The sequence below is a fragment of the Salvelinus sp. IW2-2015 genome, linkage group LG6.1 (genome assembly GCF_002910315.2).
Source record: "Salvelinus sp. IW2-2015 linkage group LG6.1, ASM291031v2, whole genome shotgun sequence".
Lineage (NCBI taxonomy): Eukaryota > Metazoa > Chordata > Actinopteri > Salmoniformes > Salmonidae > Salvelinus > Salvelinus sp. IW2-2015.
In genome coordinates, this window is record NC_036845.1 from 13,172,686 (window position 1) to 13,188,060 (window position 15,375).

Sequence of the window (15,375 nt, forward strand, 5' to 3'; positions counted from 1 at the left end):
CTGTTGGTGCCCATCAGAGCATCATACAGCACATACAGGTTCTTCTCCCCTCCGGTGCTCCAGATACAGCCTCTTCTTGACCACCTGAAACTGTGGCTTGGCCTCCAGAATGTCCATGTACTTCCGGAACTGGTTCCTGATGTTCTCCTCCACTGAGAAGTAATGGGAATCGAGCTGGCCCTTCTTAATCTCACAGTCAATGTCCTCCCGCTAGGTGGACAGTACGTCCAGCTTGTTCCTCACGGACAGGAACTGCTCTTTGACATGGTATACCTCTTTGCTCTGCACGTGGTTACAGACCAAAACATACATTTATGGTCCACATCACGATTAAATCTTAAAGGGTCAATCAGCAGTTCCTACACACATTTTTGGAATTATAAAGTCATGATATGTACCCATTGATCCCTGAAGAATGTAACTTATAAATGCCTGAGCTTAGTTCAACTATCTTACCGTATCAGAACCCAAAATATGAGCTGGTTTTACTCCATGCTTGTCAACAAAGTAAATATAAACTAAAATAGCTCTATTTATGATATTATAATTTGTTTATGTTATGAATGTTATAATGGAGGGTTTTTTTTTGTTATAGTTTCTACTGCTGTTTGTCCCTTTAATGATTGACAGTCAGTAAAAAGAAATACATAGAATATCATAATTAACTCAATAAAGTGCTGTAGTCAGGCAGCAAGTATAATCACTGGCCTGGAATGACACTATGCCACTATTTACAGACACGTTTTAGAGATGCTTGTATACAAGAGCTACATTTTTATATCTGATATTGTCAAGGTCAAATGTAAAAATCTGTATAATATTGAATGAGATGCAACATTTGCATGTAAAACAAATGACAATCTAAAGCCAAAAGGAGAAAATACATTTATCATGACATAAAATGACTTAAATAGACAGAGGTGTGAGCAGCCCTTCACTGGGTCTGTTTATGCCTCATTTGGTTTCAGAACCGACCAAGCCCAAGCAATATATATATCAAAAATATCCTTTCATCCCTTGTCTGCAACTCTAATAGGCTAAATTATTACGTCCTTGATCAGTCCACAATCTGTAGAGGATGGACGGTCATACAGACACTGTGCCATTTTCAAATACATGATGTCAAATTAACCAAGCCTTAATAAATAAACACAAATTAGATGTGTTTTATTTGAATATCTTGGATTATATTTTTACCAACAGTCTGTGTTGTATTTTCCAATGTTTAAAAGATGAACAATTTATAGCAAATGTTTTAAACGTACTTTATTTTACTTTTACATGTGTATTACTCCAACTGCAATTAATAACTATTGTAGTTGGGTAGGTCGAATAACATAATAATTCAGTGTTTTCATTCATGCCCATGTTTGATGGAGATGTATGGGTACATTTACGCATGCATTTAGCTAAGTCCCATGAGAAACATTTGGCACACCTTGCAGCCTTTACCCCTGTCTTGTTGTTAGAGAAACCCATTTGTCTTACAACAGCACAACGTTTCTTTACCTGGTAGTGGCTCGACTTGTCCTTTACGCCCGATCAGCCACAACAGCTCCAGTTAAGATTTTTTTTCTCAAATATTCCCAAGGCTCTTCGCTGTGATGTTGAGGATAGGTCCTAAAAGAGAGGAGGAATCACGGCCACGCATTTAATATCTGCATGTCCACTCACTCAATGTTGTCATTCTCCCTCATTTTTCAGAATAAAAGCCTGAAACAATGTCTAAAGACTGTTCACAATTAGTGGAAGCCATAGGGAACGGAATATGGGTCCCTTCCCTTTAAATGGTGGATAGGCTATCATTGGAAAAACAGACATTTCAAAGTAATGGCACTTCCTGGATGGATTTTCCTCAGGTTTTCGCCTGCCATTACAGTTCTGTTATACTCACAGAGATTATTTTAACAGTTTTAGAAACATTAGAGTATTTTCCATCCAAATCTACCAATTATATGCATATCCTAGCTTCTTGGCCTGAGTAGCAGACGGTTTATTGTGGGCACGCTTTTCATCCGGAGGTGAAAATAGTGCCCCCTACCCTAATGAAGTTAAAGTTAACCTTAACAAGGGCCCCAGAACCAGCGGAAGCAATATAGCCCCATAACATCAAAGGGCCACCTCCATATTTTACAGTAGATATGGGGTTCCCTTCTGCTTATGCTTCCTTACTTTAACGCCAAGCCCACAACTGGTATGCGTGGCCAAAGAGCTTCATTTTAATTTTATTCAACAAATGTAATAGCCTGGAGTTTGTTAAACGACATAGGCACTTTGATTGGAATATGTTATTCTCTCTCTCTCTCAACCACTTCCGAGGTACTTGACCCCAAGGACCATGCCTCAGTACTACCTGGCCTGACAACTTCTGTCTGTCCACCTGGTCGTGCTGCTGATCCAGTTTCTACTTTCTGCCTGTGGCTATGGAACACTGACCTGTTCACCGGATGTGCTACCTTGTCGTGCTGCTGACACAGCTTCTGCTGTTCTGCCTGCGGCTAAGTAACCCTGACCTGTTCACCGGTCACCCTACCTTCTCCTGTAGCTGATGTTTTGACCCCTTCTCTCTCTGTCTCTCTCTTGCTTTCTCTTGCTCTCTCTCTCCCCCTCTGTCTCGCTCTCTCTCTCTCCTGCCCTCTCTCTTACCCTCTCTCCGTCATTCTGTCTCTCTCTTTCTCTGTGCCATGTAAGGGAATGTTGTGGGAGTGACTCATGCATGCTGATTGGGTTATGGGGAAAAATCAACTCTTAAATACACCTTTGATTGGCTGACAATCCCACGGCTGCAGAGCAGAACATAGCTGCAACCCAATTTATTCTGAGTGATGCCAATTTCCATGGAAATCTTTCATTAAAAACCGCTCAAGGATCTGCACCTTTTTTTCAATTTTAGCCTAATCTAACTGCCTGTAGCTCAGGCCCTGAAGCAAAGATATGCATATTCTTGGTACCATTTGAAAGGAAACACATTGAACTTTGTGGTAATGTGAAAGGAATGTAGGAGAATATAAGACAATAGATTTGGTAAAAGATAATACAAAGAAAAAACCAACCATTCTTTTGTATTTTTTTGTACGACCATCTTTGAAATGAGAGAAAGGCCATAATGTATTATTGCAGCCCAGGTCTAATTCAGATGTTGGCCACGAGATGGCAGCAGTGTACGGGCAAAGTTTTAGACTGATACAATGAATCATTGTATTTCCGGTCAGAATTTTGTATCAAGACTGCCCAAATGTGCCTAATTTGTTTATTAATAACTTTTCATGTTCAAAATTGGGCACTCTCCTCAAATAATAGCATGGTATTCTTTCACTAAAATAACAACTGTAACAACTTGGACAGTGCAGTTAGATTAACAAGAATTTAAGCTTTCTGCCAATATCAGATATGTCTATGTCCTGGTAAATGTTGTTGTTACTTACAACCTAATGCTAATCGCATTAGCCCACATTAGCTCAACCATCCCGTGGAAGGTATTAAGGATTTGCGTCAATTCAAATCTGGTATCAGGACGAAATGTGATTCAGAGTCACCGAATATACTTTAAGTATTTTTGTTAAACTCAAGCGATAAATGGTAAATGCAAATTTTCGTATATACGGGTTCACTGTAATACCTCGCAGGGTAGAACATAAAACTGGCAGGATGTAAGTTAACAGCTGTTCTTATACTGTGATAGGCCAACAGACGGGTTGGAACTACGTCTATCACAGTAGAGGCTGAGTGTGGTTTAAACTTGCTCAGCCTTTCGCCGGCGCTCATGCTGGTCCCAGCCTCTTGGCGCTCCTTGGTGTCCGGCGCTGTTGCTGTGTAGATTACGCTCTCACAGCCTAGAGACTGAGGTCAGACAGTTCTGTAACATTGTTTGAGCTATTTGCACCTGCATAGAAATCATACTGTTCTCGCTCAAGGTTAACCACAGCTTCTCAGCACACTATCTGGGGCAAAATGTTACTTCCAGCACACACACACAGACACCCAGGCGCCCARGCCAACAGTTGCTAATATTCAATCACGTGATGTAGTATTGGGTTATAGCGCAATAAACACAGATCCTCACAAAGGGACGCTGATCCCGAAGAAGTGTTTAATGTTCTACTAGAATGAGGAGTGACAATGACAAAGCGCAGAAATTATTGTTCCAAAATTGGAGAGCACATTGGGAGGGATCTTCCCCTTCACTTTTTACAAATTTTGTTGTGTTACAGCCTGAATTTAAAATTGGTTAAATTTTGATTTTGTTTCACTGATCTACAAACAATACCTCATAATGTCAAAGTGGAATTTTGTTCATAGAAAATGATAGAAATTAATAAAAAATGTAAAGCTGAAATGTCTTCAGTCAGTAATTATTCAACCCCTTTGCTTTGGCAAGGCTAAATAAGTTCAGGAGTAAAAATGCTGCTTAACAAATCACATAACATGTTGCAGGTACTCATTCCGTGTTCAATAAACATGATTTTTTACTGACCTCTCGATCCCTGTACTCCACACATACAATTATCTGTACTTTCCCACAATCGAGTAGTGAATTTCAAGCACAGATTCAAGCACAAAAACCAGGGAGTTTTTTCAATGCCTCACAAAAAAATGGCACCGATTGGTAGATGTGTAAAAAAAACAGACGCCGAATATAACTTTGAGCATGGTAAAGTTATTAATTAGGCTTTGGATGGTGCCTCATGCATATACGATGCTGATTGGGTTACGGGGAATCCACGTTCGTTTGTCTTACAGTCCCACTGCTGCAGTGTAGAACATAGCTGCAATCCAATTTATTTTGAGTGATGCCAACTTCCCTTGAAATCTTTTGTTAAGACTGGACATGAGAGTGAGAACAATGGCTGAACATGGTCTTAATCTTGGGACGCTCCTACCCCTTGGCATCAGAGTCCAGAGCCTTTTATTGCAGAGTTGTGTCAATGAGGTTGTCAGCTTTTAATTGGCTAACACTTATCACCTGGTTTGTGCAGGCTGAGTTGGAATGCTATCAGAAACTTTAAACATTTGTATCAAGCTAGGTAACAAGCACAGACCCGTGTAATTACAAACTGCAATTACCACCGGTTTTACATGTTGTTGTTACAGTGTAACTATGAATTATTACAATTAATTACAACACTTGTTACATGCAGTATGTAATTACACTGTAATAAGGACCCCTTAGAATTAAATGTTACAAAAACATATATTTAATAAAATAAACCTCACATAGAAAATCAGACAAACATTTTTGTTCAACAAATTCAACATTCTTATTGGCCTCTATCCAAAAAAGCCACCTGCTATTTTGGATGCATTCCTTTGACAAATAACTGAAAAAAGTATAGTACTATTATAACATTTGCTGATGATAAAAAGTGTTTCATATTGCATGAGCTGATGATTTTTTAGGGAGGAATGTGTTACATCTGTGCCTGCCACGCCCTCTACTGCTCATCCTGTGTCTCCCTAACCTGCCCCCACTCCCCCAGTGCTCTCTCCCTCTTTCTCTGTGTGTGTGTGTGTGTGATTGTGTGGGTGGAGACAGGTGTGCTGGAGGCAGAGCAGATCCCCACCAGCTGCAACCTGTTCCATAATCAAAACCTCTACAAATACTCAGCCCTGCCACTTCCATCCTGACAGATCGTAACCTCTGCTCAGTCAGTCTGCGGTTTTAGCAGTTTGTTCCTGCATAGATCCTGTTTTCGTGTTGTGCCTGTTTTCCCTTGCCTGACGCTGTTTTCCTCTCTGCTACAATTCTGTTCTCTCTGACTCTGGTCCCTGTCTCCAGTCCCATGTCTCATCAGTCCTGCTACCCTGTCCTGGACCYCCCACTCTACCGCTTCCTTGGATTCCTCTTCGGACCTGCTTACCCAGCCCCAACTCCCCAACTCCCCTCGCTCCAGCCTCAGCACCTGGCTCCCTGCAACCCGCCCAAGCTTCCCCTGGCCTGCACCCTATCTTCCCTCTGTTTTTTTAATACATACCTTGGTTACCTTATCCCAGTCTCCTCGTCTGAGTCTGCTCTTGGGTTAACCTGCTCCGCGTAACAGAATGTAAGCAATAAACTGTCACATAGAATCAGTATTAATGTTGATGACTGCATGTACCAGCTGCGTAGTAATAGAACATAAAAGTCCTATTTTACAACTGCATGATAATGACCATCACAATGTCCTTTATATTGTGATTTATGAATGAAGACCATAAAAATGACAAATGATAGCTGGAAAAAGGAATGTATGACTATAGACAGAGATGTAATGTTTTAAGGCTCTTTTAATAGTCTTTGCTTTAGATCTGCACAATGTGGTGTATCTATAAACTGCAATTTCAAAATAAGCTTGATTAGGTCCTCAGTACACATTATTACGCTGGCTGGTGTGCTAATTTACAGTATGGTCATAATGAAATACTGGAATGCAGGTAAAATAAGGTATCTTACTTTTTTCTTTAGTGGAAGGAAGTATCACATTCTCATACTTTGTCACTGTTCAGTAGATACCCACAGCCTGACATAAAATGACTCATATACATTCTTATACAGATACAAATCCTGATAGTCACAAACCTACAAAGCCGATGAACAAATAAACAAGAGATTACATTTCCCACAATCACCAGCTAAACCATCAGCTAGCTTTTAGATATCAATAAAAACACCTAAACTTAATGATTTTATTTGTAGTTTTAATCATTATAACTACTCTATTTTCCATTGCCCTGTGAAACAAAAGCCTAAACAGCATGAATGTATAGGTGCACGTTTTGGTGTTTTCCATAGTAGAAACAATCCTTTTGGAAGTTGTTGGACTCCACCACTTTCTTATAGTAGCTGACAGCATGCACCTGGTAGTTGGGGAGACTTCTGCTGAGGACCTGAGCCACATCCATCATGTTCCTCTTCAGCTTCTGCCCCTCAATCTCTTGCTGGATCTGAACCTTGTTGATAGGCTTAGGCTGAACACTGAAAGAGATCACCACTTTGATGTTGTTCTGGGTCATCACTTCAAAGTAATTATCTCCTCCCTCACTGCCATGGTACCTCTTTCCAACTAGCCAGTTGAAACAGAACATGCGCTCCTTGTCATTGAAGACCCTGACAGACCAGCTCACCCAGTCATATTTCTCTTCAAGGGTTTTCAATATCGATTTAGTGAAGTCAAGGTCAACACTGCTAGGTTTGTCCTTAAGCAGGTCGTCCATATCCTTTTTGGCTCTTTTGTGTAAATTTACAGTGTAGTCATCCAACACTGCTTTTATGCGGTTCTCAACATCTTTCCAACGCTCCTGCCACTTCTTCACCATCTCATCCACCATAAATCCTTTCTTGAGGCTGGCGTAACCATTGACAGCAATGATTCCCGCCACAAAGAGCTTCTTAAGCCTGGCACAGTGCTCTTCTACCTCCTTTCTACTCCATTGTTCTGTGGAAACCAGCATGGGCTTACCTGAGATATTGTCCCCAGTAAGATCATTGTAGAGGGCGTCCAGGTTCAAGTCTGCGTCCGTGTTCTCATAATGGCTGAGGAACTTCTCCATCTTCTTCTCTTTTGACTCAGGTTTGGCTTTGACAAAGTCCTGGTACTTCTCATGCTGGCTGAGAATTTTAGCCTCACGGTCAAAGTTCTGCTTATTCATGGAGATATGCTCTAGCTCCACAGCGATTTGGTTGTTCTCAGCCTGGATGCCTTTCAGTTTTTGGTTGACCATGCTGAACTGATTAGTCAGATAGCGGGCATCCTCACCTTCTGGGTTGCTGAAGATCGCACTGGATACTAAGAATACAGCCTCCAGGATGGGATGGAGCTGGCCCACAGTGGCTGCCAGGATCGCAGAGGCCTGTCCCATGATCTCCACCGCCTTCTCGATCTTGTCCTTGTTCTGCATGATCCATTCTGCCACACTGGTCATTTTGAGGGCTCTGTCACAGACTAACGTCCAACTAGGTCTTCAAAGGATCTTGAAATATGTTAATGTCTGAAAGGGAAAGAGGAAGAAACATAAAAACCAAACACCTGCAGACACTAGGCCCTCCATGGAATGAGTTTGACACTCTGGTGTAGAATATTGTACCATCTAAACCGCTGTGAAATACATTTTCCATAAGCCAAAATAGTATGTATTCAGCTGTTTGAAGCTGGTTTTCAAAACCGGAAGTAAAAGATGCAAAAAGGAAACTTCAGAATGTGAAGCATAGAAATAGCACACAAATAACAGATCTACCGCTTCTTAGACTTGCTTTCAATGGGAAAGATCTTTAACTCACATTTCTATGTGAATTTGGTCACCTAACTCCTAATTCACATATTGTAGCTTTAAGAATACATTAAATCATTGGAATTTGTAGAAGTGTTTTGTAGATTTTATAAACATTTAGTAGATTTTTATTTTATTTTTAGACAACTTAACATTTCACAGGACGTAACGTTGGCTGGGACTTAAAGCCCAACCTTCAACAATTTCACAAACATTAATGACATCATACTTTCTCATACCTACAGTGCTTTCAGAAAGTATTCATCCCCCTGAACTCAAAATGGTATTTTATTTTCTCACCCATCTACACACAATACCCCATAATGACAAAGTTAATGACAGCTGAGCCTTTCTGGGTAAGTCTAAGAGCTTTGCCCATGTGGATTGTACATGTGGATTGCAACTCCAGTGTATATTTGGCCTTATGTTTTTGGTTATTGACCTGCTAAAAGGTGAATTTGTATCCCAGTGTCTGTTGGAAAGCAGACTGAACTGGGTTTTCCTCTAGGATTTAGCATGTGTGCTTATCTGTAACCCGTTTCTTTTAACCGAAAAAAACTTCCTAGTCCTTGCCGATGACAACCATACCTATAAAGTGAGAGCCAACACAATGCTTAAAAATATGAGTGGTACTTTGTGATGTATTGTGTTGGATCTGCCCCAAATATGACACTTTGTATTCAGGACAAAAAACTTCATTGCTTTGTCAATTATTTTGCAGTATTACAAGATGCATGTTTTGGAATAGTTATATTCTGTACAGGCTTCCTTCTTTTCCCTCTGTCAACTAGTTTAGTGTTGTTGTCACGATCGTCTATGGGTGAAAGAGTGGACCAAGGCGCAGCCTTTATTAGACGAAGACGAAACACAATCTAAACACTTACAAACTAAACAAAACAACAAACAACCGTGAAGCTAACGACGTAAGTGCATACACAAGCATCAAACGTACAACATAGAGCAACGACGTAAGTGCATACAAGCATAAACACAACATATACAATTACCACATTAACCTAATGCTATGGCTGCCTTAAATATGGCTCCCAATCAGAGCAATGAATGACAGTGTCATCTGATTGAGAACCTTCAGGCACCATAGACAACTACACTAACACTGCCCCATACACATACAAACCCTAGAACTACAAAACACATACATTCCCATGTCACACCTGACCTAACTAAAATAATAAAGAAAACAAAGATAACTAAGGCAGGCGTGACAGTACCCCCCAAAGATGCGGACTCCGGCGCAAAACCTGACGACAGTAAGGGGAGGGTCTGGGGTTGGGCCCATCATGGCGCGGCTCGGGTGGCGGGACGTGGCCCCACTCCACCATTGTCATACCGCTTTGGTAGCTCTCCAAAGGCCACCCTCCAATTAACCCCACGGATTAAGGGGAGCAACCGGACTAAGGGCAGCACGGACTGAGGGAGCACGGACTGAGGGGCAGCACCGGACTGAGGGGCAGCCCGGACTGAGGGCAGCCGGACTGAGGGGCAGCTCCGGACTGAGGGGCAGCTCCGGACTGAGGGGCAGCTCCGGACTGAGAGGCGGATCCTGGCTGGATGACGGCTCTGGCTGGTCATGGCTGATGACGGCTCTGGCTGGTCATGGCTGGATGACGGCTCTGGCTGGTCATGGCTGGATGACGGCTCTGGCTGGTCATGGCTGGATGACGGCTCTGGCTGGTCATGGCTGGATGACGGCTCTGGCTGTCATGGCTGGATGACGGCTCTGGCTTTATGGCTGGATGACGGCTCTGGCTTGTCATGGCTGGATGACGGCTCTGGCTGGTCATGGCTGGATGACGGCTCTGGCTGGTCATGCTGGATGACGGCACTGGCTGGTCATGGCTGGATGACGGCCCTGGCGGCTCCTGTCTGGCGGACGGCTCTAGCGGCTCCTGTCTGGCGGACGGCTCTAGCGGCTCCTGTCTGGCGGACGGCTCTGAAGGCTCGGACAGACGGGCGCTTGAAGGTCGGGACAGACGGGCGGCTTTGAAGGCTGGGACACGGGCTGAGCTCGGACAGACGCGGCGGCTTTGAAGGCTCGGGACAGACGGGCGGCTTTGAAGGCTCGGACAGACGGATGGCTCAGACTGGCGCTGGGCAGACGGATGGCTCAGATGGCGCTGGGCAGACGGATGGCTCAGATGGCGCGCGAGACGGATGGCTCAGATGGCGCTGGGCAGACGGATGGCTCAGATGCGCTGGGCAGACGGATGCTCAGACGGCGCTGGCAGACGAGCAGTGCAGGCGGCGTTGGGCAGACGCCGACTCTGACCTGCTGAGCGCACAGTAGGCCTGGTGTGTGGTGCCGGACTGGTGGTACCGGACTGGAGACACGCACCTCAAGGCTAGTGCGGGGGCAGGAACAGGGCACACTGAATTCTCGAGGCGCACTATAGCCTGGTGCGTGGTACCGGAACTGGTGGTACCGGGCTGAGGGCACGCACCTCAGGGCGAGTGCGGGAGAAGGAACAGTGCGTACAGGGCTCTGGGACGCACTGGAAGCCTGGTGCGTGGTGTAGGCACTGTGGTACCGGGCTGGAGATACGCACCATAGGGCTAGTGCGTGGAGGAGCAACAGGGCTCTGGAGACGCACAGGAAGCCTGATGCGTGGTGTAGGCACTGGTGGTACTGGGCTGGGGCGGGGAGGTGGCGCCGGAAATACGGACCGTGCAGGCGTACTGCTTCCCTTGAGCACTGAGCATGCCCAACCTTACCTGGTTGTATGCTCCCTGTCGCCCGACCAGTGCGGGAGGTGGAATAACCCGCACCGGGCTATGTAGGCGAACCGGGGACACCATGCGTAAGGCTGGTGCCATGTATGCCGGCCCGAGGAGACGCACTGGTGCCAGATGCGTTGGGCCGGCTTCATGACATCCGGCTCAATACTCAATCTACCCGGCAGATACGAGGAGCTGGTATGTACCGCACCGGGCTATGCACACGTACAGGAGACACCAATGCGCTCTACTGCGTAACACGGTGTCTGCCCGTACTCTCGCTCTCCACGGTAAGATCGGGAAGTTGGCGCAGGTCTCCTACCTGACTTCGCCACACTACCCTTTAGCCCCCCCCCCAAGAAATTTTTTGGGCTTGACTCACAGGATTCCTACCGCGTCGTCGTGCTGCCTCCATTCGCCGGTATCCCTCTGCACATTGCTCCATCGAATCCCAGGCGGGCTCCGGTACTCTCCTTGGGTCGATCGCCCATCTGTCGATCTCCTCCCAGGTATTATAGCCCAGATCCTTCTCCTGCTTCCGTGCTAGCTCCTCAAAACGCCGCCTCTCTGCTTTCGCTGCCTCCAGCTCAGCTTTGGGGCGGTTATATTCTCCTGGTACTTCGCGGTCCAGAATTTCCTCCCAATTCCTATAGTCCTGTTTCGCTGTTGCTGCCTTGATTCACGCTGCTTGGTCCGATTATGGTGGGTAATTCTGTCACGATCGTCTATGGGTGAAAGAGTGGACCAAGGCGCAGCATGGAGAAAAATACATCTTCTTTTATTAGACGAAGATGAAAAACAAATCTAAACACTTACAAACTAAACAAACAACCGTGAAGCTAACGACGTAAGTGCATACACAAGCATCAAACGTACAACATAGACAATTACCCACATTAACCTCTAACGACTCTACCCGGGTCCGGGATCACCCCCACCCCCCCACACACTGATTAGCATAGCTAGCATAGCTTCACAAGTAGATAGTAGCATCTAAATATCATAAATCACAAGTCCAAGACACCAGATGAAAGATACAGATCTTGTGAATAAAGCCACCATTTCAGATTTTAAAATGTTTTACAGGGAAGACAAAATATGTAAATCTATTAGCTAAACACGTTAGCAAAAATACACCACTTTTCTAACTCCATCAGTTTCTTACTACTTCAGGTGCTATCACCAATTCGGCTTAAACTAAGATATTGATAGCCACTAACCAAGAAAAAACCTCTTCAGATGACAGTCTGATAACATATTCATGGTATAGGATAGTTTTTGTTAAAAAAGTGCATATTTCAGGTAGAAATCACAGTTCTACATTGCAGCTGCAATCTGAAATAGCGTTGGAAGCAGCCGGAATAATTACTGAGACCGACGTCAATTACCAAAAGAATCATCCTAAAACACTTCAGAAAAATAGACAGCCTACAGCAATCGAAAGACACAGATCTTGTGAATCCAGAGAATATTTCAGATTTTCTAAGTGTTTTACAGCGAAAACACAATATAGCGATTATATGAGCGTACCACAATAGCCAGAATCACAACCGCATTTACCAGCTGTAAATGTTAGCGATCGTAACAACCCAACAAAAGATATATAATTTGACTAACCTTGATATACTTCATCAGATGACAGACCTGTAACATCATATTACACAATGCATATAGCTTTGTTCGGAAAATGTGCATATTTAGCAGCCACAAATCGTGGTTATACTATGTAATCACTACAAACATTGCATGTATTCTGGCCGGCGCCATTTTGGATTAGCGCCTATTCTTATAAAAAATACTATTCATAAAACTTGACTAAAAAATATAAGTTGGACAACAATCAAAGATAAATTAGTTCTTAATGCAATCGCTATGTTAGATTTTTAAAATTAACGTTACTAGACATATAGTGTGCGTTGCAGCCAGACCAGTGCCTGCAAAAGTGGCGCGCAAACACTATGACATTTTTCCACATAAATACATTAATAACATCATAAATAGTTCCTACTTTTGGACGAGCTTCCATCAGTATCTTGGGCAATGTGTCTTTTCTTCAAAAGAATAGTTGCTTTGTTGTTAAAACGTCCTCTTCACCTTGGAACTAGCTGCTACCATTAGCTATGTCGCACACACAGTCCAAATCCTCAAACTAGATACAAAGGAAATTCAGAAAATAGCACTATACTCGCATAAACTGATATAAATCGGTTTCAAAAACATCGTTATGATGTTTCTAACACCTATATTTAATTAAATTACAGACGATACATCTCTGGTCGATAACTGAGCGTTCCAAAATTTCATCCTGACTTCTTGCCAGGCGCCATGATGAACGAGACAAAGAAAGGTACTCTCGTTCCATCCGGCTTTATAAACCTCGGACAGCTACGCAGACAGACCATTCCACTTCTCATTGGTTACTGACATCCAGGGAAGGCGGGGTGCAGTTCAATTCCAGCCATAGGATATACACAGCTTTAAAACTGAACCCAGATCAGAGGATAATTCTCAGACCTTCGCAAGTCATGTCAGGATTTTTGCTGTAGAGGGAGTTCTGGGTCACCCACAGACATAATTAAAACGGTTTTAGAAACTAGACAGTGTTTTCTATCCAATATTAGTAAGGATATGCATATTGTACGATCAAGATTGAGCAATAGGCCGTTTAATTTGGAGACCAAAATATGCTAATGCGGAACAGCACCCCCTATAGTTGCAAGAAGTTAACCTAATGCCTATGGCTGCCTTAAATATGCTCCCAATCAGAGACAATGAATGACAGCTGTCTCTGATTGAGAACCCTTCAGGCAACCATAGACTTACCTAGACAACTACACTATACACTGCCCCATACACATACAACACCCCTAGACACTACAAAAACACATACATTCCCCATGTCACACCCTGACCTAACTAAAATAATAAGAAAACAAAGATAACTAAGGCCAGGGGACGTACAGTTGTGGAGTAACACAATGTTGTTGATCCATCCTCAGTTGATCCATCCTCAGTTTATCCTATCACAGCCATTAAACTCTGTAACTGTTGTAAAGTCACCATTTGGCCACATGGTGAAATCCCTGAGTGGTTTGCTTTCATCTCTGGCATTCTGAGTAAGGAAGGACGCCTGTATCTTTGTAGTGACTGGGTGTATTGATACACCATCCATAGTGTAATTAATAACCTCATCATGCTCAAAGGATATTCATTGTTATAGATTTTTTGACACCACACTCCACAAAGCAAGCCCTGCAGGTTCAGTTTTTTTGCTTAGCTTGATTATTGTCCAATCATATATGACGACTGGCTCAAATCGGTCTTGTGTAGCAAAATGTGTATATTGTATTTTACATTGGATAAAAGTAGAGACTCAGAACTACAAAATGGTATTTCATACACTACAGTTGAGAAACAATGGGAAAGTAATTTTGCTTTGAAAGTTGAAACTTGTAAACTCACTTTTTGAGAAAATAGCCTTTGAAGTTTTGGTACTACTGATGGAGAGCCCTTCTTTGTCTACACCCATTCAGCATCTTTCACACCCTCTTAAGCTTAGCCCCACCCATCTCTTTAAGGGGTTGATCCGAATGTACTAACAACACAGTCAAGCACCCAAGGCTAACTTGCTATCTACTTCCAGACATCTAAGTGAGAGAGAACAGCTCACTGAACATTACTCGCCCTAGCGGAGCTGGTTAAGCTGTTATGTTATCCAGAGCGTTGATGACTGCAAATGTGCTTTCAGATTGTCCAGTCATAAATTCAGAGCGTTTCGCTTTCAGAACGCACAGCGGACGCTCGGCCGATGGTTTACTGACACCAGCCATATTTCAACGGGTGTTGACCTTTTCGTAAATTCATCAGTTATTCTGCGCTCTCTGGCACACTCGATGAGAGTGCTCTGAAATCGGAGTAGATGGCCAGACTGAATTTACGAGCGCACCTGAAATGGTTACTGCATAGTGGAGTCTTTTGTTAAGACATGTAGCTAGCTAAAAAAAATAGCTCTGAGATACAAATAATAAGGTCATTACACGTAACGTTAGCTAGCGAGCAAGCCAGCTAACATTAGTTAGCTAGATAGTAAACAATGAACATAATCACAACTCATGACGTTACTAACCTGCATGAATCTGTAGGTAGCTAACCAAACAGGTTCATTGTTAGCTAGCTAACATTAGGCTATAGCTAGCCAAGTAAATGGCTCTTTCTGTCAAAATTATAAAACATGTAATATCTGAATAATGTAGCTAGCCAGACATCTTACCGTAACGTATACATCATTCATAGTTGGACGTGTCTCCTATCGGATGCCATGGTTGCCCTTAGCTTCCGGATTACATCTTCAAAACTATCATACTTGAATTCCACTGATTTCAAAACTCAGTCCTC

The 15,375-nt window shown here is 43.4% G+C and overlaps 1 protein-coding gene and 1 pseudogene across 2 annotated transcripts in view; both read right to left on the bottom strand.

Annotated features, from left to right (window-relative positions):
* Positions 1-6,249: 6,249 nt before the first annotated feature.
* Positions 6,250-15,375, bottom strand: part of LOC111965122 (protein rapunzel-like) — a 19,637-nt gene continuing 10,511 nt past the window's right edge. For both annotated transcript variants that reach the window (XM_023989127.2, XM_023989126.2), the window contains one exon: positions 6,250-7,965. In XM_023989127.2, the coding sequence (XP_023844895.1) occupies positions 6,724-7,899 (1,176 nt within the window). In that variant the 5' untranslated portion in view covers positions 7,900-7,965 and the 3' untranslated portion in view covers positions 6,250-6,723. The remainder of the gene's footprint in view (positions 7,966-15,375) is intronic.
* LOC139027819 (protein rapunzel-like) overlaps positions 8,807-15,375 on the bottom strand; it is a 7,401-nt pseudogene continuing 832 nt past the window's right edge.